The following is a 25,901-nucleotide window of genomic DNA, read 5'->3' on the forward strand; positions in this document are numbered from 1 at the left end:
TAACTACTCATGAGGCCCCCCCCCCCCTAGGCATAAACTGCTCATGAGGCCCCCCCCCCCCTAGGCATAACTGCTCATGAGGCCCCCCCTCCCTAGGCATAACTGCTCATGAGGCCCCCCCTCATTAGAGGCCCTAGGCATAACTGCTCATGAGGCCTCCCTAGGCATAACTGCTCATGAGGCCCCCCTAGGCATAACTGCTCATGAGGCCCCCCCCTCCCTAGGCATAACTGCTCATGAGGCCCCCCCCCTCCCCGGCCTAACTGCTCATGAGGCCTCCCTAGGCATAACTGCTCATGAGGCCTCCCTAGGCATAACTGCTCATGAGGCCCCCCCCCTCCCTAGGCATAACTGGTGAGGAGGCCCCCCTAGGCATAACTGGTGAGGAGGCCCCCCTAGGCATAACTGGTGAGGAGGCCCCCCTAGGCATAACTGGTGAGGAGGCCCCCCTCATAGTTAAATGATAATAATAATGAGGTTTTGGAGGCCCTAGGCATAACTGCTCATGAGGCCCCCCCCCTTCATAGTTAAATGATAATAATAATGTTTTTTAGTCAATCTCAATTTAGGAAGACCCAATATTCGGGGCAAAACAGTTGAGGCTCTTTGCACTCTCTTTCCTCGGTGGGTGACGGACATTTTGGTTTTTGGATTCACGGTTGATGTGGAGCTGATGCTACTCTACTCTACTGTACTCTACTCTACTCTACTACTCTACTCTACTCTACTGTACTCTACTGTACTCTACTACTCTACTCTACTCTACTGTACTCTACTGTACTCTACTCTACTCTACTGTACTCTACTGTACTCTACTGTACTCTACTCTACTCTACTCTACTCTACTCTACTCTACTCTACTCTACTGTACTCTACTCTACTCTACTGTACTCTACTCTACTCTACTCTACTCTACTCTACTCTACTCTACTGTACTCTACTCTACTCTACTCTACTCTACTCTACTGTACTCTACTCTACTACTCTACTCTACTCTACTCTACTCTACTCTACTACTCTACTCTACTCTACTCTACTCTACTCTACTATTCTCCACTCCACTCTACTACTCTACTGTTACTCTACTTTATGAAACCGTGGCATGTTGTGTTGAGATGGGAAAGGATCACTGTGTAATATTTTTAGTAGTGAATTTCCAGAATCCATGCGCTACACAGTGCAATACCTACTCTGGCCACCATCCTACACAGTGCAATACCTACTCTGGCCACCATCCTACACAGTGCAATACCTACTCTGGCCACCATCCTACACAGTGCAGTACCTACTCTGGCCACCATCCTACACAGTGCAATACCTACTCTGGCCACCATCCTACACAGTGCAGTACCTACTCTGGCCACCATCCTACACAGTGCAATACCTACTCTGGCCACCATCCTACACAGTGCAATGCCTACTCTGGCCACCATCCTACACAGTGCAATACCTATCCTGGCCACCATCCTACACAGTGCAATACCTACTCTGGCCACCATCCTACACAGTGCCTCTTTAAGTCTGTGTGTTTTTTCTTCTTGTTCTGCAGGAGCAGTTTGAGTTTGTGCTGACCACAGTGGCAGAGGAGGTGAACGGCATCCTGAAGGCGCTACCACAGTGAAAAGACTACAAGTGAAGATGGCCGCCCTACTGGGAGACTCTGGCTTTGTCGGCCATGTTTGTAGTGTTTGTGTCAGAGGAAAATATTGGCTGAATCTCAAATGGTGCACTTGTGCACTTTAGTGTTCATGTTTCAGTGCGCATGTCGTATTAGTTACGCACTGAAACATAGTGCCCGAAGTGCACAAGTGCACCATTTGAGATTCAGCCATTGTCACCCGAAGGCGCTACCACAGTGATGCCCCAGAGGGCGCTAAAACACAAACTACACACAGATACACACACAGACACACACACACAAACTACACACAGACACATACACACAAACATCATACACAGACATACACAACAGTAACACACATTATGATGCCGATACACAGACACAGGCTTGGTCAAATATCAAATGCAAATGTAAATAGACACACAAACACACACACAGACATACACACACAGAAACATGCAGACACACACACACATAGAGAAACACAAAACCCACGATTACACTAAATGCAAATTCCTGGATATTGTGTGCCGTCGTGAGTGATCCTACTGTAAAAAAAAAAAAAAAACACTGACAAATACGCTGTCATTGAAATTCATATCAGTGTACCAGTGATGTATTGATATTGGTCCCCTTGTAAACAATTAAATAAAACATGTGTGTGTTTGAGTGTAAGCATTGATTGTCCTGTTACTATGCCAATAGTCTAGAATAGAGATGTTGTGCCTTGTCTGAATCCTTTTTGATGAACAAGTTCCGGTTCCTTCCTTTCGGTTCCTGTTCCTGAGCGGTTCCGGTTCCTTCCTTTCGGTTCCTGTTCCTGAGCGGTTCCATTTTCATTTCCTAGAGGTCCTGAATTAAACTTGCAGTTACCCAAAGTGGCCAGTAGATGGCGTAACAGATCTGAGGGGCGCACGTTGTGACTAGCAATAGCGGGTTAATGGCATTTCTATGCAGCAATAGCGGGTTAATGGCATTTCTATGCAGCATTCATGGTAAATAGCAATAGCTGGTTAATGGCATTCATGGTAAACTGTACGCTGTAATATGCTCTCTTTCAGTTGTCCTGTCGACACGGCTTGTATAATTACAGACGGTTTTGATTAGAGATGGGAAAAGGCAGGATAATAGGGTTTTTCAGAGGATCCGGATCCGGCAGGATCTTAAGCAGTGGATCCGGTATCTGGCAGTTAAAAATCCTAAAACTCAGGATCTGGTGCATCTCTAGTTTTTAGCCTTGGCTTTTCAGTCAGTCTTTCACAACCCCAATCACTGCATGGAGTGAAAGCCCTTTGGAAGCGGCCGTTGCAGGCAGTTTGTCAGCAAGCCAATGAGTCTAAAAACTAGTTTGAGCCAATGTAATAAAAAAGGGCCCACGTGTGCAAGTAGACTATGTGTTTCAACCCTTTCGTAAGATCCGGTATCCGGTTCCGGATCCGGCAGGATCTTAAGCAGTGTATCTGGCATCCGGCAGGATCCTAAAAATCAGGATCCGGTGCATCTCTAGTTTTGATATTGGTAAAAATGACTTATGTTTGATTAAAACTGTTCTGCGGTAGGGTGCAAATTCACTTGTTAAACAGTTAAAAATCTTGGGGTCCTCATTGACAGTGACCTAAATTTCAACAGTCACATGAAAGCTATTACTAAGTCTGCATTCTATCACATAAAAAACGTCTCTAAATTTAGGGGCCTGATGTCTAAACATGATCTGGAGAAGCTAATAATACATGCCTTCATTTCTAGTAAAGTCGATTACTGTAACAGTCTGTTTACTGGCCTCCCAAATAAGACCATTAAACAGCTTCAACTGGTACAAAATGCAGCTGCAAGGGTTCTTACAAAGACAAGGAAGTTTGACCACATTACTCCAATTTTAAGATCGCTGCATTGGCTCCCAGTAAGCTACAGAATTGATTTTAAGGCAATGCTACTTGTATTTAAATCATTAAATGGAATGGGACCCACATATCTACTGGATATGTTTCAGCTGTATGCACCGGCCAGGTCACTAAGGTCAACGGAGAAGAATTTGCTGGTGATTCCAAAAGTCAAAACAAAATGTGGAGAGGCAGCCTTTAGCTTCTATGCTTCAAAGCTTTGGAACCAGCTTCCAGATGACGTAAAAAATGCACCCACTATTGATAGCTTTAAATCTAGACTCAAGACAAAGCTGTTCTCAGATGCTTTCTTAAATTATTGAATGAAAAGACGGTAAAATAAGAGAAGTAAATTAGTAAAATAAGAATTGTTTTTCAAGGTTTTATGTTTATTTATGTTTTATTTTATTATTATTTTTACCTTATGTTTTATCTTAATGTTTTAAATGTTTTTTTTTGACTCTAATTCATTTCCCTGTTTTCCTTTCATTTACATTTGTTAACTTTGTGAAGCACATTGAGTTGCACCTGTGTATGAAATGCGCTATATAAATAAATTTGCCTTGCCTTGCCTTGCCTTGGTATCAATCCCATGACAAATGTTACAGGAGTAATTTTTTTTAAAGGTACACTGTGTAAGATATTTAGTTGTTTATTTCCAGAATTCATACTACACATTCACTGTTCGCTTTTTCATGAATACGTACCACCACCATGAAATTCTAAGTATTGATTATGACTGGGAAAATTGCACTTTTCATACATGAAAAGGGGGATCTTTGGTCATGGTCCGCCGTTTTGAATTTCCTGAAATAGACATTTTTAGCTGAAAAAAAGACTGTACTTGGGCCATACTAGAACATATTAGTTTATTACTTAGTACACTCATGAAAAGATCAAATTTGGCAATAGGCAGCCCAGTTTCAATGAGCAGCATAGTTGCAGTACCTTTTTTCACCATTTCCTGCACAGTGTACCTTTAATGTAGCCTATGATACCCAGTCTGCTGAGAGCTTACCAAAACAGAGACGTAGGATTGCCACATTTGAGTGGTAAAAAAACGGGAAACATGGTGTGAGCATGAAAGATTAATTATATGTGTTTATTTCAATGGGGTAGTATGGGGGAGTGCATTACAAAAAGAGGGGACAGTTATTCCTCTATCCAGGACAGACCATAACAAACCGGGACACCCTGTAACCTACACAAGTCACAGCCGGCTGATGTCAACATGTGAACTCTAGCCAGCAACTGGACTCAAAGCATTAGGTCTAGGCCAGGGGTGCCCAACCTTTATTTCAAAATGATCAACATTTGGTATAAAAGGCATATATGATGAAGCATTATCAAATGCCTTCAGTGGTGCAAATTAAAAAAGGGCTCAGAAATTCAGCATTTGTTATGGGCAAATAGTAATTAAGTTCACTCTACTATGAAAGAGAGGGAGAGAGAGAGAGAGAGAGAGAGAAAGAGAAAGAGGTCATTGGATTGGTTAAGACACCTGTTAAGAGTGACTTCTTCTATGAAGGTTTTTTTTCCAGCTCTCCATGACAGTAGCACAGCAAAGGCTTTCTATTGTGACTTTGGCCAATCGTTTTTCCTATAACTGGAGCAAGAAACAGCATAAATTGAAGTGAATTCCATACATAACATGTCAACTACTAATACGCAGCACGCGATGTAAACGATTAGCGATGATTCATGCGGTTAGCGATTTGGACAAAGTTCCTTGCATTTCGCCGCGTCATAACGCATCGTGGCGCGCGTGTTCTGTTACTCACCCGATGTTACATGTTTGCGCACATGAACCAACTTCAATACCCTCACGGTCATTTAATAATGCTTTCCCCTCATTCTGTGTTACCCTGAGACTAATTATCTAACCAATACAGTACCAGCAGCTTGATATAGCCTACTTTTGAAAGACAGTCTTTTTCCTGTCACATTCCAATCTCGCGATCGACTGCCACTCCCCTCGAGATCGACTGGTAGCCCGCGATCGACTGGTCTAGGCCTACTACATACAACATTACATCAATGGTACAGAAATCAAAGTCTTGTTCGACCATGCAGACGTCCCTAAATACTGTATTAAACTTACCTTTAAACTTTCCTGGACCCCGGAACATCTCGTAATTCATGTAATCCACATTATCCCCATTGTCACATAGCCAAGCCAGTGCTGCTAACTAGGGCTGCTAACTAGTCAGCCATATCATGAATTCATGCTTTTTTTTTGTTTTGACGGAAATGTTCTATGAAACAGTCTAGGTGAAATGTCAAACTGGAATGGTCCCTCTGATGTGTAATTTAAAACCCCTGCACTGTATGTTCAGTAAAGCAGTTAACAAAAGTACAATTAATTCCAGCACATAATTGTAACATAAACTTCCTCTAAAGAACAGTTTGCTATAATGTTCTGACCTGTTCAAGAAGGTTCACAGGGGAAACAAGTTTGGGGGAATGACAGGGATATTGCAGAATATTTATTCAGGACAATTCAAGTGCAAAGTTGGATGTGAAACAAACTCATTCAAATACCATATAACAGGTATATGACATTAATGTCAATAATAATAATAACGAGAGCAACAATCAATTCATTCATTATATATATATATTGATATATTTGATACATTGGGTTGGAGACCATGTCCTGGAATAGAATCAGCAGAATGAAATATCAGCAGAATGAAATCAGCTGGCTTGTCAATTGTTTAAATGATGTTTAAGCACAGACTCCAGCGCCGTTTGATGGCTCTGACAGTCAGACATGACCTTGGTGTCCTCAATGTTACATGACCTTGGTGTCCTCAATGCTACTTGACCTCGGTGTCCTCAATGCTAGTTACAGGGCTGCTGGTGACCTTGGTGTCCTCAATGTTAGTTACGGGGCTGCTGACAGTCAGACTTTAGGAACCGAAACATGGAGCCGACAGACAAGACGCTTGTCGTCCCCTGAGGATCTTGACAATTAAGTCGGTGCTATGAAGGATCCGAATTCCGGTGCCCTGTCAATGTTGACTGCTACCATGGAGGTAAAATTGCACTGCCATACTTAGAGAATGGTTGAAAGTACAACGGAAAGATAAAACTCAATTATTTAACTCAAGGGGATATGTAATATGAGCTTATTTTAAAAAATGGGACAGTATCACTTTAAGTAATAACAATGTCAACACTACGTAGATGTAATTTTAATGAATGTAGATTACACATTACTGTATGTAAATTATGATAATGTATGCAAACCCACATTACATGTTCTACACCTATTAGACATACTACACATCAATATCATTTCACTACCTGAAAATCTGAACTCATGTTTCAAATTAAAATTGAAATTCCATATTACAAATCAATCTTGCACGTTTTGAATGAACAATTCCACAATACTTATTCAAATGTGTTTATATCTACTTTATTATAGCAAAAAAAGGTTACATTAAAGGTACATGAACAATACTAGGTATCATATGATAAATTCATATTTAGAAATGGTACATTCATAAAGTTCAATAAATAAATAACTGTTATTTTGTCAACATTTTCAGAATAAAATTCTATACAGTGTTAACCAACATCCATTTGAAGTTAATTTGTGGGTGTGGTCTCACAGCTACATTTGACATATAAATAAACATACAGTATACTGTGAGAATTACATTCCATGATGTCTACAGTGATTAGATTCGACTTGATCTATTCCGTACGCGTTATAGTATGACTATAAATATTAGGAGTATTGTATTATTACATCATATTATTATATTATAATATTATATTCCATATAGTAACTGTTATGAAACACATACGAATGCAAAGTAACTTTACACATCTAATATGCAGGAACATATTACATTACATTACATCACATGTTTTGTAACATTCTTTAAAACGTTTTCTCAATCCTTTGTAAATATATGTATTTAATTATGTTAGTGAGTTTAGAGCAGGGGTGGGCAACCTTTTTCATTGAAGGGGCCAATTCAAATTCCTCCAAGGCCCTTTAGAAGTCCTCCAAGGGCGGTTCTATGAACACAAACCAGGAATTCCCCCTGCATTTTAGGTCTATATTGAAGGCTGCCACCTTCACAACAACTTTCATTAGGTCCAATGAAAAAATAACTTAATTGTATTGCAAATATTATTTACTTACAAAACATGTTATATTTCGTGTGAATCTGCTTAACATTAAAATTATATCGGGCCGGATAAGACAGCCTCAAGTGTTGTAAACGGACCTCGAGACATCAGTTCCCCACCCCTGCGGACCTCGAGACATAGGTTCCCCACCCCTGCGGACCTCGAGACATTGGTTCCCCCCCCCTGCGGACCTCAAGACATCAGTTCCCCCCCCCTGCGGACCTCGAGACATAGGTTCCCCCCCCTGCGGACCTCGAGACATCAGTTCCCCCCCCCTGCGGACCTCGAGACATCGGTTCCCCACCCCTGCGGACCTCGAGACATCAGTTCCCCCCCCCTGCGGACCTCGAGACATAGGTTCCCCGCCTCCCCCCTGGCCCTCGAGACATCGGTTCCCCACCCCTGGCCCTCGAGACATTGGTTCCCCACCCCTGCGGACCTCGAGACATCAGTTGCCCCCCCTCCCCCCTGGCCCTCGAGACACACTAGGTTCCCCACCCCTGCTGCCCTCGAGACATCAGTTCCCCACCCCTGCTGCCCTCGAGACATCAGTTCCCCCCCTCCCCCCTGGCCCTCGAGACACACTAGGTTCCCCACCCCTGCTGCCCTCGAGACATCAGTTCCCCACCCCTGCTGCCCTCGAGACATCAGTTCCCCCCCTCCCCCCTGGCCCTCGAGACACACTAGGTTCCCCACCCCTGCTGCCCTCGAGACATCAGTTCCCCACCCCTGCGGACCTCGAGACATAGGTTCCCCGCCTCCCCCCTGGCCCTCGAGACATTGGTTCCCCACCCCTGCTGCCCTCGAGACATAGGTTCCCCACCCCTGCTGCCCTCGAGACATCAGTTCCCCCCCTCCCCCCTGGCCCTCGAGACATAGGTTCCCCACCCCTGCTGCCCTCGAGACATCGGTTCCCCACCCCTGCGGACCTCGAGACATTGGTTCCCCCCCCTGCGGACCTCAAGACATCAGTTCCCCCCCTCCCCCCTGGCCCTCGAGACATAGGTTCCCCACCCCTGCGGACCTCGAGACATCGGTTCCCCACCCCTGCGGACCTCGAGACATCAGTTCCCCCCTCCCCCCTGGCCCTCGAGACATCGGTTCCCCACCCCTGCGGACCTCGAGACATCAGTTCCCCCCCTCCCCCCTGGCCCTCGAGACATCGGTTCCCCACCCCTGCGGACCTCGAGACATCAGTTCCCCACCCCTGCGGACCTCGAGACATAGGTTCCCCGCCTCCCCCCTGGCNCTCGAGACATCGGTTCCCCACCCCTGCGGACCTCGAGACATCAGTTCCCCCCCTCCCCCCTGGCCCTCGAGACATCACTTCCCCCCCTCCCCCCTGGCNCTCGAGACATCGGTTCCCCACCCCTGCTGCCCTCGAGACATTGGTTCCCCACCCCTGCTGCCCTCGAGACATAGGTTCCCCATCCCTGCGGACCTCGAGACATAGGTTCCCCACCCCTGCTGCCCTCGAGACATCGGTTCCCCACCCTGCCATACAGTAAGATGGTGCAGTGTGCTATGTGATGCTATGGGATGGTGCAGTGTGCTATGTGATGCTATGGGATGGTGCAGTGTGCTATGTGATGCTATGGGATGGTGCAGTGTGCTATGTGATGCTATGTGATGGTGCAGTGTGCTATGTGATGCTATGGGATGGTGCAGTGTGCTATGTGATGCTATGTGATGGTGCAGTGTGCTATGTGATGCTATGGGATGGTGCAGTGTGAGCTACTTGTCCACCTCCCCTTGGGTGTCGCCTTTAATGGTACATGTGTATCTTATTCCAACATTTAGCATTGCTAGCTGGCTGGTCCCATATGATGATTGGAGGTAGAGTGTTGTGTAGTCAGAAAAACACTGGTATAGCTTGTAAATCTGATTTGATATTGCGGCTAACAAAACTAGGGTTATCTCTTTCGACCTTCAAGAAGCTAGTCAAGACCCTTCTCTACCCTCCTCTTGTTTTCAGATCCACCATGTCAACACCACACCAGCTTTCCATCAAGCTTTAGATACTATTTTAAATAGTTTATATCCCTGAAAAGAAAATCAATATACTATGTCATCTAGTGATCTAGGCTAGCGATAGCCATCACTTACATGATTACTCTGAAGAGGCCATTTTTGTAGTTCAATAGCCATGTCTTGCTATGGATTTCAATGGGAGAAAAGGCTACACATGCTAGATGGTAATGGCTATTTCAATATCCCTCTGGCGTGGCCGCTGTAAGTTGACGTGTTCCAGTTGTCCCGGCGAATCAGAGACGTCGAACTTGACGGCCTTGTACTTGGCCAAAATCTTCATCAGGGGGCGGAGCTTCAGCCACCACTGGTCACGCGGTATACGGTGCCTGTGGAGGGCCAAAAGGAAGGGGGGGGGGGAAGTTTCAGAATGAAATTCTGCCTGAGCGCTATAGACCTTGGGAACTTGGGACCTTGGGAAAATGAGTTTCAAAGATGCATGAGCTCCATGAGCGCTATATTTTCAATAATTTATTTTTCAATTTGACTGGCGTTTCGGCGCACCTGCGCCGCCCTCAGAGTCAAAAGGTTTTGACTCTGAGCAAGGCGCAGGTGCGCCGAAACGTCACATTGGAAATGTTTCAAAAGGATGTATAAAAGGTATTAATCTCAAAATATGCAAATCAGATTATTAATATAAATAATAATTAATGTATTACTACCTTTCTTCTGTAGAAGATTTTGACTGTTAACACCAAGAACGTAAGCATGTTTCTAACACGACCAGAGGGTTAATACATCTTTAATTTTATGGGCATCTGTGGGTTGCTTCCAAACATAATCTCACTGTATTTATTTACATAGTGATAATAAAAGCGCTCTACTCTACTCTATATTGTATTTATTGGGTTGGGGGGCCCTTTCCGATGATTTTGTCCTGGGCCCAGCCAAAGCTGTCAGCGGCCCTGTATATGCACATATCCGCCTGTAATAAAATCAGGGGTGCCTTTCTCGAAACTGGTCTCATAGGCATCCATGTTAACTGCTAGCTTGGAGGTAAAGTTTGCACTGCCGTACTCAGAGAACGGTTGAAAGTACAGGAAAAAGGTATAACCCAATCATTTAACTGAAGGAGGTGTAAAATAAGCTTATTTCCAAAAATTGGACAGTATGCAATATTATGTGTGTCTTACACAAAGTCGGTCTCGTCCTTCAGCTGTGTGACGGGTTGGAATGTCATGGCCCTCCGTCTCATTCCCAACAGACATGCCGAGTCCTCAGTGTTAGCATACACACGCCCTGATGACACACACAGACATGTTCGTAGTTCAGTAGTCATGTCTTGGAATGGATTTCAATGGATAAAAAGACTACATACTAGGTTGCCTGTAGAGGCCATTGTTTTGTAGTTCAATTGCCATGTTGTGTTTCAATGGGTTTCAATGGGAGAAAAGACTACAGATGGCTATCTGAAGAGGCCATTTTTGTAGGTCAATAGCTGTGTCTTTTAATGGGTTTCAATGGGAGAAAAGACTACATTTACCTTCGTGGTAGAAGTCCTGCAGGCGTTTGGAGATCCACTGCATGGCCTTGGCTCCGATCTTGGTGCCGAAGTTTCGGTCGAACGGGGACGGACAACCACCCTGTACACACACACACACACACAGAGAAACACACACACACACACACACACACACACACACACACACACACACACACACAAGCACACACACACACACACAAGCACACACACACACACACACACACACACACACACACACACACACACACACACACACACACACACACACACACACACACACACACACACACACACACACATTTTTTTTTTAAAGTCTGGGGTGTCCACAGTTTCGCTCCTGGATATATTTTTTCTGCTTATTTTTGTTCCAACTTCATTTCTAATGTAAAAACATATTGTGTCACTGCTTTGTGGAATTAATGCAAAGCTGTCGTTGAGGCCGGTGAAGTGTGACTGAGTTACCAGGACAGTTTTCAAAGTGAGATGTTAGAATCCTTTTCGTTGTATTTTATGATTTCATGACAGGATAACGTTTCGACCTCAACAGTCTTCTTTAGATTCTCCAAGACTCTGGGGGGTACATTTTAGCAAACTATATAAAATTAGTGTTTGTGCGTTTAGAGCACATCAACAAATTTATTGAATCCAACTGCATCCTTAGGCACTTTTTGTAGTTCAATAGCCACGTCTTACAATGGATGTCATTGGGAGAAAGAACTACTCACAAGGCTGCCTGAAGAGGCCATTTTGTAGTTCAATAGCCATGTCTCATAATGGGTTTCAATGGTAGAGAATACTACACACAAGGCTGCCTGTAGAGGCCATTGTGTAGTTCAAAAGACGTGTCTTACAATGTGTTTCAATGAGACAAAAGACTACACACAGATTGAGTAATTTTGGAAAGCATAAGCACAGCCATACTTGTAAGTACAGTAAGTACAGTATTAGCATATAATGATACTTAATTATAATATATTTTTTTAATTTTCATTAATACAAAAAATGCAGGAAAATAAGGCAAAATATGAATTCCCTGTAGTTTACATGATTAGGTTAGGGTCCCCTTTCCTTTGGAAGGATTTCTGTTTTGACAGTAATTGTGACTTTATAAACTATTTTATTCACACCCAGCTTAAAAACAACCTGAAGACCACAAGTGCTATATTGTTTAGCGAAACCATTTTCGGATTTGCAAAAAATATCTTTTTACTTTAAAAATATGTAGATGGTCTGAAAAAAAAAACACAGAAAGCCTTGATGAAATACATTAACATTAAGGTTTGACACAGATGTTTCAATGTGATGAACTACAAATGCTTGCTAACCTGCTAAACAAATTCGAAATTAATTTTTTAAAACTACAAATGTTTGTTGATACTACTAAGCTACTAGGCCAGTCAATCTAGCGTTTGACCCGCGACTAATTGCAATAGTAATGATTCCAAGCTTTTTGTAAGGCCTAGGTATGTCTAAATAGCATAATAAAAATCTACAGCTTAATATTTAGTGGAACATACTTTTTTTTCAAGGTCAAAGTTGGCGTTTTCCAATTCATTTCCCCATAGGGAGACAATATAGGAGATACTTGGGGAATAGGCTAAACTTTTAAACAACGAGATATCAATTTGAAACTGTCAAAGTAATTTACTCAAGCAAACACAAATATTGTTTGTATTGCAAGTTCTCTGATATATGATGATTAAAATGCAAATTAGATCACATCTACTTAAATATGTGACAAATTATGCAACATCAGGCAAAACATAAAACAAATTGCAAAAATAATGATTCACACTTTTTATTGATATTTTACCCACCCCTACATCACATATGAAAAATCTACCTCCATCACTTTAGTGGAACATACTTTTTTGAAGGTCAGAAGTTGCAGATTTCCAATGCATTTTGCTATTTAGTGGGTAAAATCGGATACTTTTGACCTTGGGAAAAGTATGTTCCACTGAATTGATGAAAGTAGATTTTTAATATGTGATGCAGAGGGGTTGAAGGATCAATATAATGTATGAACCATTACTATTGCAATTTATTTTATGCTTGGTCTGCTACCACAGATTCTCACATATTTTAGTACATATGACCTCATTTGCATATTTCATCATCATATTTCAGAAAGCTTGCAATACAAAAATTGTTTGCCTGAATGTGAGTTACCAACTGTGAAAGTTTCAAATGAATATGTCATAGTTTAAAATTTTACCCTATTCACCTTGTATCTCCTATATTGTCTACCTATGGAGTTCCAAAAGTATGTTCCACTAAATATAAAGCTGTAGATGTTTAATATGAGATACAAGGGGGTTTAAGGGTCACTTAAAAGTAGGAACCATTGCTATTGCAATTTGGGCCTTTTAGAGCTAGAATGACTGGCCTATACCTTGACTGCCAGTGATGTTAATCTTTGGCCATCAATGGTGGACTTTTAATATGGACTTCAGAGTGCCTCGGACCCTCTTTCTCTCTCTCTACTACAACTTTGGAAACCGATGAGCACCTGAAAGTTTTCACATTATTACCCCACAGACATTATTACCCCACATTATTACCCCACATTATTACCCCACATTATTACAGACACAGCTCATCTATTCTCTTTCCCTGCTCTGGTGTTGATGATCTTACTTGTAGTTTGCTGCTGAAGGGTTTACTCAGAAGTTTTGAAGTGATCAATTACAAATTCTAAGTGTGTTACCTATCGCATGATCCATGATATTGTGATTGTTAAATCTGTGGACCTAATGATGTTGTTAGGGCTAATTTGTAGTTCATTTTTGAAGGTGTCACATAGACATATCAGTGTGGAAAACTACAAATGTTAAGTGTTGCTAACCTGTTGCATGTGTCCCAGGACATTCTTACGGCAGTCAAAGACTCCCTTCCCCTCCTCCGAGTACAGCTGGTAGATGAAGTCGGTGGTGTAGCTCTCATTGCAGCTTTCGTTCCTGTAGTTCAATAGCCAGAATTTACAATGAGTTTCAATGGGGAAAAAACTGCAAGAATGGCGTCATTGTGAGCGGCCATTTCGGGCCATTTGCAGTGCAATAGTTGTGCTTTACAATGGGTTTCAACCAGAGGAAAATCCACACACTAGGCCACCTGAAGAGATCATTGTTTGTAGTTTAATAGCCACGTCTTATAATGGGCGTTAATGGGAGAAAAGACTACACACTAGCCTGTAGCATATTTAGCATTCTGTGTGCGACTTGTAATGAAGAGCATTTAAACAGCAATATGCAAAGTGTAAGAACATACCCACACACGCACACACACACACACACACACACACACACACACACACACACACACACACACACACACACACACACACACACACACACACACACACACAGACACACACACACACACACACACACACACACACACACACACACACACACATAGAGTACATGCTCACATAGAGATACACATTCATACACATGTACCTATACCTATGTATGCGTATGTGCAAAATATATGTACATACTAGGAAGCCGCTTACACGTATATGGATATTTCTGAAAATGTTTTGGTTTTTCTCTCTTGTTTACACATGAACAGAGTTTTACAAGGCACATTTCCAAATAAAATGCACCGGTCACAGTGGAGTTTTCATTGTATTATCCAGATGTCGTGTTTGTAATCGGATACACATTCACATTTAAAAATATCCAAATGCGTGTAACCTAGTGGTGTTTCAAATTTTGACGGAAAGCAAGGCCAATTTTTGATCAGTCTTTATTAGGCAATACAATCAAATACTGAACAGCATTCTATTAGCTGTTGTGGGTATCACTCCTCGCAGGCTTCAGCGCTTTGAAGCACTTTCATTTTGGCAGTTGTGGGCAGTCGTGGATAAGTGGTTAGGATGTCAGACATGTTAGCCCAAAGGTTGCCGGTTCAAGTCCCGACCCGCCAGGTCGGTGGGGTGAATAATTAACTTGTGCTCTCCCCCATCCTCCTCCATGACAGAGGTACCCCAAGCATGGTAGTGTCCCGCCGCACTGCTCCCTTGGGGCACCGTTGGGGGCTGCCACTTTGCACGGGTGTCCCGCCGCACTGCTCCCTTGGGGCACCGTTGGGGGCTGTCACTTTGCACGGGTGAGGCACAAATGCAAATTTGTTGCCGAATCGATAATTGCTGACACCACTAGTGTAACCAGATACTACATAAGCCATACAAACACAGACCAACAGCTGACGCTGACCTGTCATTGGAGTTCTCATTCCTGCAAATGTCCCAAACACACACACACACACACACACATAGACAAACATGCAAATACAAGCACACACCGACAGACAAGACATTCATGTTTAGAAGATCACAGTGATGATCAAGGACCTTCAGACTAACACTAAAGCCTGGCTCAAACTACACTACTGTCAGCCCGATTCTCAGCTGAAAACCCCCCTTAAGACAATCGGTGCAACATTACCCCCCCAGGACCACCGCAGGCGATTGTCGGGCAAGATTTCCTCATCGTGACAAACGTTCTTAGAACTTTGACAGCTCAAAGAGTCGCCGAAAGCAAATCCTGGAAATCAAACAGTTTGATATTTACAACTGGAAATAGAGCGTCGGGCATTGTCTTGGTGGTTGACAGGGATTTGTGTGCGGTGCACCCCGACGTCAAAATCGGACACACAATTGGGAGTCGTGTAATTTGAGCCTGGCTGAAGGCACAGAAACACTAGCACGAGCAGAGGTGGCCAGAGTAAAAGTGTATTACAAGAGAAGAATATTGTGCAATATCACAACTGTATTTATAGAGTAAGTAAAACACTAGCACAGGATTTCACACCAGTTACACCAGATGTAATATCAGAGCTGTATTTATAGAGTAAGTAAAACACTAGCACAGGATTTAACACCAGTTACACCAGATGTTCCACTGCAGGGTAGCCTGGTAAACCGGCGCCACCCACTGGACGCTGAAATTTCTTCAGCTGCGAGTGGGCCTGGCCTCAAATCTGAGAACGTTTTGAACACTTTGCCCTGAGTCTGGCAAACCCAATCACAGCGCAGAGATTTATTTTGAATCAAATCGGGCGGGGTTTTGAGGGAGTGACGACGAATCTCGCAACACCGTTGGGAAAGCACATCAACGGCAAAGATCGACGATTGGTCAGAGTGCCGGCACGGTTTGAACAAACAACAGTTGTTCTCATCAACAATCTTCGGAGGTATCGTTCATCGGGGCCAGACTAAATTACTCCGGTCTCACATTTAGGCTGGTTTATCAGGCTACCTAGTGGAGTGGCTAGACGTTATTACACCTAGTGGGGTGGGTAGTGGGGTGGGTAGGTGTTACTGCACCTAGTGGGATGGGTAGGTGGTATTGCTAAAAAAAACAAACAACAACAAAAAAATGCCCTGATGAAGACAATGGGTCGAAATGTGTAGGCAAGCAACCAGTGTTAAATAAAGGCTTTTTAACTTTAGTAAAGAGTGCCTCAAAAAGTGTTTTTTATCTTTATTTTTTTTGATCCAACCAGTGCATAATCAGGTATATCACTCTATAGCAACTTGAGATCTTGGCCACCTCTGCACACAACAATACAAACACGGAAACACACCAGGACTGGATTAGTAATCTATTATACACCTAGGGCAGAATTAGAGGGGACCCCCCCCCAGACACCAGGGCAGGATTAGAGGGGACCCCTCTCTGTCCCCCTCTCACCCTCTCTGCCCTCCTCTCTGCCCCCCTCCCCTCTCCTCTCCCTCTCTGCCTCCCTCTCCCTCTCTGTCCCCTTTCCTTCTCTCCCCCTCCCCCTCTCTGCCCCCTCTCCTCCCTTTCTCCTCTTTCCCTCTCTGCCCACTCAACCCTTCACATCTCTTCATTGAGGCCTATGGTCCCCAACCCTTCACATCTCTTCACTGAGGCCTATGGTCCTCCACCCTTCACATCTCTTCACTGAGGCATATGCTCGGTAGCCCTTCCTTTCTCCCCGTTCCCCAATTAGTCTCATTTTGATTGTGTAAAGCGACCTTGTGCTCCATGAAACATGTTATAAAAATCTCAAATTATTTATAACAACAACAATGATAATAGTAGTAATAATAATAACAACAATAATAATAATAAATGGGAGAAAAGACTACACACTAAGCTACCTGAAGAAGCCATTTTTGTAGTTCAATAGCCACGTCTTATAATGGGTTTCAATGGGTGTCAATGGGAGAAAAGACTACACACTAGGCTACATGAAGAAGCCAGGTTTGTCGTCCAATAGCCAGGCCTTATGTCTGAGCCATTTTCTGGTTTCCTTCCAGCCCTGGCATACACACACTAGCAGACACCAAATATCTCTACCTCGTACACACAGGTGAAATATCACTCACGAGTCTAAAGACACTGATGTGTGTGTGCCTTCAACCATCACCCATCAAACCCACCACACACACACACACACACACACACGCACACGCACACGCACACGCACACGCACACGCACACGCACACGCACACACACACACACACACACACACACACACACACACACACACACACACACACAGGCACACAAAGAATAGCTGCCACTCTTTCAAAAGCTAATGGGCCACCCCAAGAGGTAATTTCTGTAGATCAATTGTCAGGTCATATAATGAGTTTCAAATATGGGTGAAAATACCTCACACTAGGCTACCTGAAGAGGCCATTTTTGTAGTTCAATAGCCACGTCTTATAATGGCTTTCAATGGGAGAAAAGAATACACTCTACCATTTTTGTAGTTCAATAGTCATCTTTTAAAAGGGGTTCCAATGGGAGAAAAGACTACATACAAACCTGAGGACAAGTCCCCTCTGAATGCTGGTCTTCATCTTTTCCCTCATGTGCTCCACATTCATCTGGGGAACAGTAAATAACAACAATGATGATTACTATAATAATTGGAATAATAACAATAGTAATAGTAGTGATTGTGTTTGTGGTTGTGTTTATGTGTCTGTGTGTGTGTTTCAAAAGGGTTTTTACATTAAAAAGCTAAATCGATATAAAACGATGTGCGTTAGAAAGTTGATGGCAGGGGAGGGAGGGGAGGCAGGGGAGGTTTACTGACGTTCTACTGATACTGTATGAGGCTTCAGGAGGTTTACTAGTGTTCTTCTGATAATGTATGAGGCTTCAGGAGGGAGGTTTACTAATGTTCTACTGATACTGTATGAGGCTTCAGGAGGGAGGTTTACTAACGTTCTACTGATACTGTATGAGGCTTCAGGAGGTTTACTAACGTTCTACTGATACTTTGTGAGGCTTGAGGAGGTTTACTAGCGTTCTACTGATACTGTATGAGGCTTCAGGAGGGAGGTTTACTAACGTTCTACTGATACTGTTTGAGGCTTCAGAAGGTTTACTAGCGCTCTACTGATACTGTATGAGGCTTCAGGAGGGAGGTTTACTAACGTTCTACTGATACTGTATGAGGCTTCAGGAGGGAGGTTACTAACGCTCTACTGGTACTGTATGAGGCTTCAGGAGGGAGGTTTACTAACGTTCTAGTGATACTGTATGAGGCTTCAGGAGGGAGGTTTACTAACGTTCTATTGATACTGTATGAGGCTTCAGGAGGGAGGTTTACTGACGTTCTACTGATACTGTATGAGGCTTCAGGAGGGAGGTTTACTGACGTTCTACTGATACTGTATGAGGCTTCAGGAGGGAGGTTTACTGACGTTCTACTGATACTGTATGAGGCTTCAGGAGGTTTACTGACGTTCTACTGATACTGTATGAGGCTTCAGGAGGGAGGTTTACTGACGTTCTACTGCTGAACTCTAATAGTTAGCATTCAAAGGCCTTTTTCAAAGATTTCTTCTCTATAAAGTTAAAGGATACAGCTTGGAAGTGATTAAAGAAAATCCAGGTAGGCACAGAATCTACGACTCAAGACTTCTGACACTTGCTCCAAAATATGGTGATGCGTCTCGCGCAGCTTATTTTCTCTCTCCACAAACTGCTGATACTATTCTGTTGGAGTGTTGATGGGAAACTACCACATCTTTTGTAGTTCAATAGCCACGTCTTATAGTGGATTTCAATGGGAGAAAAGACTACAGACTAGGCTACCTGAAGAGGCAAGTTTTGTAGTTCAATATAGCCACCTCTTATGATGGGTTTTAATGAGAGCTGACCCTGATGAAGGTGTAAGCCAAAGCGTTGGTAACTGCATTAAGTTCAGAGTGTCCGACGACCATTCTTTTCAAGTTGGGTTTTAATGAGAGAAAAGACTACACATACCTGTAAATCGCGGATGTCGAAGGGTTCCTCGTATATATATGCGGCGTCTGCGCCGGCAGCTAGCCCTCCGATGCTAGCGAGGTAGCCGCAGTAGCCGCCCATGGTCTCTATGATGAAGACACGACGCTTGGTCCCACTAGCGGACTGCTTGATGCGGTCGCACGTCTGGAGAGATGGAGGCAGAGGGAGGGAGAGGGAGAGGGAAAGGAAGATGAGGAAGGAAAGAAAGACAAAGAGGGAGCAAGAGAGTAATATTTTAACCCCTGAATAAGCTAGATAGACATTTTTTGACTTTTGTAGTTCAGTAGCCAGGTCTTACAATGGGTTTCAATGGGAGAATAGACTACACACTAGGCTACCTTAACAGGGGTGTTAATGGCTGGCCATTTTGGGCCATTTGTAGTATATTAGCCACATGCTTTAATGGATTTCAATAGGAAAAAGAGACTATACACTAGGATACCTGACGAGGCCATCTTTGTAGTTCAACAGCCATCTCTTATAATGGGTTTCGATGGTAGAAAAGACTACAAAGCGGTTACCTCCACAATGGCGTTGAGTGAGGTGTCGGCTCCCAGGCTGAAGTCGGTTCCCGGTACATTGTTGCTTATGGTGGCCGGCAGCATGAGGAGCGGAACGCAGAACTCCCTGTAGCGCCACCTGGAGTCCACAAGCTGCAGCACGGCCTCAAACGCCTGGAAACAGAGAAACACACACATATAGTGTAGTGTTGAAGTACGGCCTCAAACGCCTGGAAATAGAGAAACACACATATATAGACCACGGCCTCAAACGCCTGGAAACAGAGAAACACACACATATAGACCACGGCCTCAAACGCCTGGAAACAGAGAAACACACACATATAGTGTTGAAGCACGGCCTCAAACGCCTGGAGACAGAGAAACACACACATAGAGACCCCTTTGCTGTTTGTTTGTGCGCATTGTTGGAGCAGAATCGACCATGATTGACACAGAACATAGAACACAGAATCCATTTCTGGAAATTAAAAATGGCGGACATGGAGAGGATCGACCTTTTCATATATAAAAATGTAAATGGCATAATGAATACTAACAATTTGGGATTAAACTAACAGTATAAGATTTCTTTGTTTGTGAAGTTTTTCTGTCTCACCTCAAATCCTCCAATGATCAGCAGTGCGTGGATGCCGTGGACTCTCATCTGCTCTGCAATCTTCTCAATGTTACGAGCCGGCAAAGTCCTACACACACACACAGACACACACACACACACACACACACACACACAGACACACACACACACACACACACACACACACACACACACACACACACACACACACACACACACACACACACACACACACACACACAGACACACACAGACACACACACACACACACACACACACACACACACACACACACACACACACACACACACACACACACACACACACACACACACACACCATTATCATCCCAACACACACACACACACACACACACCTAGCCTGGGGACCATTCCATCAACAGTGTCCCAAATCCGATTTCAACTCGGTAAACAGCAATATTTTTAGACATGTGCGTAACATGTGGTCGTGTAGGGTTCAAGTCTTGCATGTTATAGAAATGAAAACTTCTTTACATACTTTTGCCTATTCCCTCCTTTTATGTCGCTTTGTGGCTGGCTTCATTTGCTATTAAGCAATATGCCTACATAGCTTCATTTGCTATTAAGCAATATGCCTACATGGCTTCATTTGGTATTATGCAACAGGCTTCATTTGCTATTAAGGCCGACCGTTAAATGTAGACCTCTATATTTTAAAACATAGGTAATAAAAAAGTCTTCACAGCCACATTGCAGATGCCGACGCTTGGAGCTACATTGCAGATGCCGACGCCTGGAGCCACATTGCAGATGCCGACGCTTAGAGTTTGCATTGCGATGATTCAACAAATGCTCATGCCTAACGTTTTAGCTATGCTTTATTTTATCCTAAAACAAACTCTTCTGAAAGATAAGATTAAAACACCTTAGATGATGCAAACATTTTGTTTTTACGCATTGAAATGATGGCATTCTCCCTTTGATTATTGCGTTATGATGTAACATTGTGCATAGTGGGGATTGAAAGGGGGCCTCTCAACCAGAGTGCGGATGCATTACCGTTCAACTACAGCTGCTCGCATCACGTCCCCGATAAGGACTTGATTTGACAACGCATGTCAGAGTCCACAACAATGTCGCATTTTCGACAATCATTGGTAAGTACTTGTAATGTAATGTACTTCCCCTGTACAATGTGCACGTGCGCAATGGTAGCTTTAATTAGCACGGTTGAAGTGAACTGAGCTGATGCACGGCTAATCGTAAGTGGTGGAATGGCTTCAGACCAAAGTTTAAACTGCCGATAGTTGAAACTCGGCTTTTGCACGTAAGCGCCGCTGCATTCAGCACCACTCGGTGTGTGTAACTTCAGCGCCCCCTGGTGGAGCAGAGCTACACACACTATCGTCCTGGTACACAGCCATAGAGAACAGCATGGCTTTAGACAGGAAATAGACGGAGCATTTATTGCATACATTTCAACGGCAGATCGCATTGAGGAGTCACAGGCAGTGTTGGGCAAGTTACTTTGAAAAAGTAACTAGTTACTAGTTACTAGTTACTTCTCCAAAAAAGTAACTGAGTTACTTCCTGGGTTACTCCGGTATCAAAGTAACTAGTTACCAGTAACAGTAACTATTGCGTTACTCGCCACCCCCGACATGTTTCATAAACCACATAGAGAAGGACGGTAAAGACAGGTGACGTTACAAACAACAATTTATTGCAACATAATAAACCAAAGCCACTGGATGGACAATATATATATATATATATATATATATATATATATATATATATATATATATAGGCCTATATATATATTTTTTTTTAATAAAAGAAAATAACACATTTTAATAGGTTTCTTTAAATTCAACTGAAAATGTGCATGTTAAATCCAACTTTAAATTACTACTAAATGTAGTATTTACATTTTAATTATTACTAAATGCTACCCTTTCAAACAAGACTACGATTACGTCATTTTGTAGTTCACAGAGTCGTGAAGCAGTAAAAGACGCGACCTGTGACGCGACCACAAAATGCGGAAGTAGCCACTTTGCGTCTTTGTCTCGAAGCGTGCGAGTTGAGTTTGTGTTGTTATCAGCGAACTATCAGCGAGCTATTTCATCGTGGTTAGTGAGAAGTTGAATCATGATGAAGTTCTGAGCATGTTATTTACCTATTCTGACTCTGAAGGACCGTTTTTATCTCACGAGGAGGATAATGATCGGACGAGCACTCTTTGTTTACCGCGGCGAAACTTCCGAAGGCAGTGATGCCGACATGCGAACGAAGCAAGGATGTTCTCTAAGGGACTGTTCGTAATTTACCGGGGGGGGAGGGCTGGTGCGTAGGGGGGGGAGGGCCATGATGAAAAAAAATGAGGTGGAGGGGAGGGCCATGGCAAAAAAAATCAGAGTTAGGGGGAGGGCCATGGGAAAAAAACGAATTTATTTTATTTTATTTTAATTTATTTTTTTAAATAATAATAATAAAAAATGCTCTGAAACACATCGCTTTGCGATGCAAGGTCCCGGGTGCATACTTTAGCACTGAAGCGTGTATCTGTAGTCAAAAAACTATCAGGTGCAGCTTGCCCGCGCTGACTCTCTTTCACTGTAGGATTGCTAATGCTATGGAGGATCATAGAAAATGCCCGTGAGCAAATATCAAACTAGCTGAGGTGAACTATAGGCCTATGGGCTAAACAGTTTGGGAAGTTTTGACAACGAATTGGATGGGCATTTCCAGAGGAATTTTGGAGAGGTGTTGTAGTCAACTGGTGGTCACAGCCTCTGGTAAGTCATGATTTTATTTATTGGCACCGCCGTGTGCTTTACATCTGTGTTCAATGGTCGCATAGCACGGCCGAGAGAGACGTTTGTTTTGTTTAGCTTGTGGTGTCAAAGTATTAATAAAAGTGGTATTAACAGTGATATGTTGGCTTGGGCATGCATCAACATACACGGTCTTAAACCCATTGGAGGAGCTAACTTGTTGTGAAGAGAAGTCTCATCACTTTGGTGATCAAAAACGGACAAACTAAGCAAGGAATTAGGTGAATTTAAAGTGCGACGGAAGAAGGGAATGTCACCAAAATTGTGCATCGTGTCAGGTATGAAGTGACTTTTGTTTCTTGCGGTGGAGATTGGATTCGTAGTAGCACTAGGTCGCTAGGTCTTGCGCTAGGTCTTGCCTATTGCTGGTGAAGTTTATCTTAGCCTCGGAGTTGGCTATGGGGTGAATCTAGAACTATAGCACAGCCGATGGTGTGCGTGGCTTGTCTATCATAACTGTTGCCAAAATTGAATTGCCGCGGTGTGAAATGGCTGTGCTATTTTTAGATGTTTTGGACTTTTGTAGTGGTGGCGATTTGTTCCTTTTGCCTCTTGTTGCTGATTTGACCACCGTTTAGCGGCACCTTTTAGTGCGTCTTAAATATGGCAAATGCAAGGTGGCTGGCTTTCACACTCTCCCTGTATCAATAGCCAGCAATGGCACTGCTTTGGCGCTTAACCTACTTCTCTCGCCGATCACAGCACAAACTCTTTGGCCGTCAGAGTGTAATAACATTCGGGAAGCAGTAGGCTATGCCGGTCTGTGTGTGCGTGCATGCTTTTGTGCTCGGGCAGGGAGACAGGGCAGGGGTCCTGATCGTATGCATCTTGAGATAAACAGTCGCAATTGCAAGAAAATCTAAATAGTTTGAAAGCCCGGTCACCTCTCACAAGTGCATCGCATAGCCTAGTCATGCATTTCTACTAATTTCACACATTGTAGACTGCCCATGGAGAAGAGAGAAACTGTCATTTGCTCTTGAACACGCCCTCACCTCCACATTAGGTGCGCGTTTCCCTTCCATAAGAAGAACTTAATAATTTTGAAGTGAAATGTTAAACAAAAAAAAGGTTTTATGGTAGAGGACTCCCAGACCCTTCGCTGACCACAGCACCCCCTGGTCAAAATGAGTTCCTGCGTCCCTGCAATTTGTCTTGGTGACAGTGGAGTTAAAAGGCATCCCATGCAGCCGCAGTGGTAGATTCTAGCGGCTTCTCATAGGTATCCACTGATATCGATAGCACAATAGTGCAGACAACCGCCCTTGATGTAGGCTACTCTGACTGTTGTCATGATGGTTGTTCATCTACCAATTTTACATATTACATTTTTGTAGGGGGAGGGCCATGGGAAAACAAAATTGAAGTGGGGGGAGGGCCATGGGGAAAAAAATTGAGGTGGAGGGGGGGGCCATGATTTTTTTTTTTGACCGGACTTCCAGCGCACCAGCCCTCCCCCCCCGGTAAATAACGTACAGTCCCTAAGCACACACACACATTTAAACTCACTCGGTGACTTTATCCTATCTCAAGTGAGTCGGTGGTAGTGGCGAATGCAGTCGTAGTGTCCATAGGCCTACAGGTATTGGTGGAGGAATTAGGGGTGAGAGAAGTGGGTCTGGTAATGCGCTCCCTCCATTCAGCCCCCGGTGATGCGGGTAGCCACCTATCCGGACGCAAACGCAATAGTCCTGGGATCAGACAAACACTGTTCACCAAGCAGCACACACACACTCATTCTGTCCCTCTTTCTGACTTCTACTGGGTGAATGGCAGCGGCGAACGTGGCCATATGACCGTATGGAGAGGTTTTGGTAATAGCCTAGAACGCACGGTGACGACGTATAGGCTACCCTAAAACAGTAACGTGCAGTAACGGAGTGTATGACATTGTAACGGCGTTATACTGACAGTAAGAATAATTAGTTAGATTATCCGTTACTGAAAAATGTAACGGCGTTAGTAACGCCGTTTATTTAAACGCCGTTATTCCCAACACTGATCACAGGACAGATTATAGACTATATTGACTCTTTAGTTTTTGAAGGAATTTGTTGGTGATGAGGCCACGCAGAAGCAATTAACCCTTGTGTTGTGTTCGTAAGCTGCATACACCTGTGGTGTTCGGGTCATTTTTGACCCGTGATAACAAAACTCAGCCATAAAATACCCAAAAACACTAGTTATCATCAAATATTGTTTTTCATCTCATGGCTAACTTGGTATGTATTCATATCCATGGAAATATTACTTGTACTATCATCTTTTTGACTTTACTGGTCTTTTATCTTACATTATGCAAATCGTTTTTGATGACCAAAACTATCAAAATCTGCATAAATTCACTATTAATACCTCCTAAAGTGATACAATTAGTGATTATGTTGTCCATGTATTACAGCTGATATGAGAGTACAACAACCCCCAAATTTATTTTATTGTTTTTTCTCTAATATTGAAAAATATCATCAATAGTGGCATTTGTGGTGTTGAGGTCCAAACAAACCCAAAGAGATTTATAGCAGGATAAAGACCAAA

At 43.4% G+C, this 25,901-nt stretch overlaps 2 protein-coding genes across 2 annotated transcripts in view; one reads left to right on the top strand and one right to left on the bottom strand.

The window, feature by feature from the left end:
* LOC134466155 (receptor-type tyrosine-protein phosphatase N2-like) overlaps nucleotides 1–2,283 on the top strand; it is a 69,020-nt gene extending 66,737 nt beyond the window's left edge. Inside the window, exon 29 of the mRNA XM_063220051.1 lies at nucleotides 1,550–2,283. Within this exon, the coding sequence (XP_063076121.1) occupies nucleotides 1,550–1,621 (72 nt within the window). The 3' untranslated portion in view covers nucleotides 1,622–2,283. The remainder of the gene's footprint in view (nucleotides 1–1,549) is intronic.
* A 7,555-nt stretch (nucleotides 2,284–9,838) lies between these two features.
* Nucleotides 9,839–25,901, bottom strand: part of LOC134466157 (ATP-dependent 6-phosphofructokinase, platelet type-like) — a 57,185-nt gene continuing 41,122 nt past the window's right edge. Inside the window, exons 15-22 of the mRNA XM_063220052.1 lie at nucleotides 20,564–20,651; nucleotides 19,966–20,118; nucleotides 19,424–19,588; nucleotides 17,972–18,033; nucleotides 14,010–14,121; nucleotides 11,162–11,261; nucleotides 10,812–10,917; nucleotides 9,839–10,007 (exon numbers count right to left, since the gene is read on the bottom strand). Coding sequence (XP_063076122.1) covers nucleotides 9,839–10,007; nucleotides 10,812–10,917; nucleotides 11,162–11,261; nucleotides 14,010–14,121; nucleotides 17,972–18,033; nucleotides 19,424–19,588; nucleotides 19,966–20,118; nucleotides 20,564–20,651 — 955 coding nt within the window. The remainder of the gene's footprint in view (nucleotides 10,008–10,811; nucleotides 10,918–11,161; nucleotides 11,262–14,009; nucleotides 14,122–17,971; nucleotides 18,034–19,423; nucleotides 19,589–19,965; nucleotides 20,119–20,563; nucleotides 20,652–25,901) is intronic.

The sequence above is a fragment of the Engraulis encrasicolus genome, chromosome 16 (assembly GCF_034702125.1).
Source record: "Engraulis encrasicolus isolate BLACKSEA-1 chromosome 16, IST_EnEncr_1.0, whole genome shotgun sequence".
Lineage (NCBI taxonomy): Eukaryota > Metazoa > Chordata > Actinopteri > Clupeiformes > Engraulidae > Engraulis > Engraulis encrasicolus.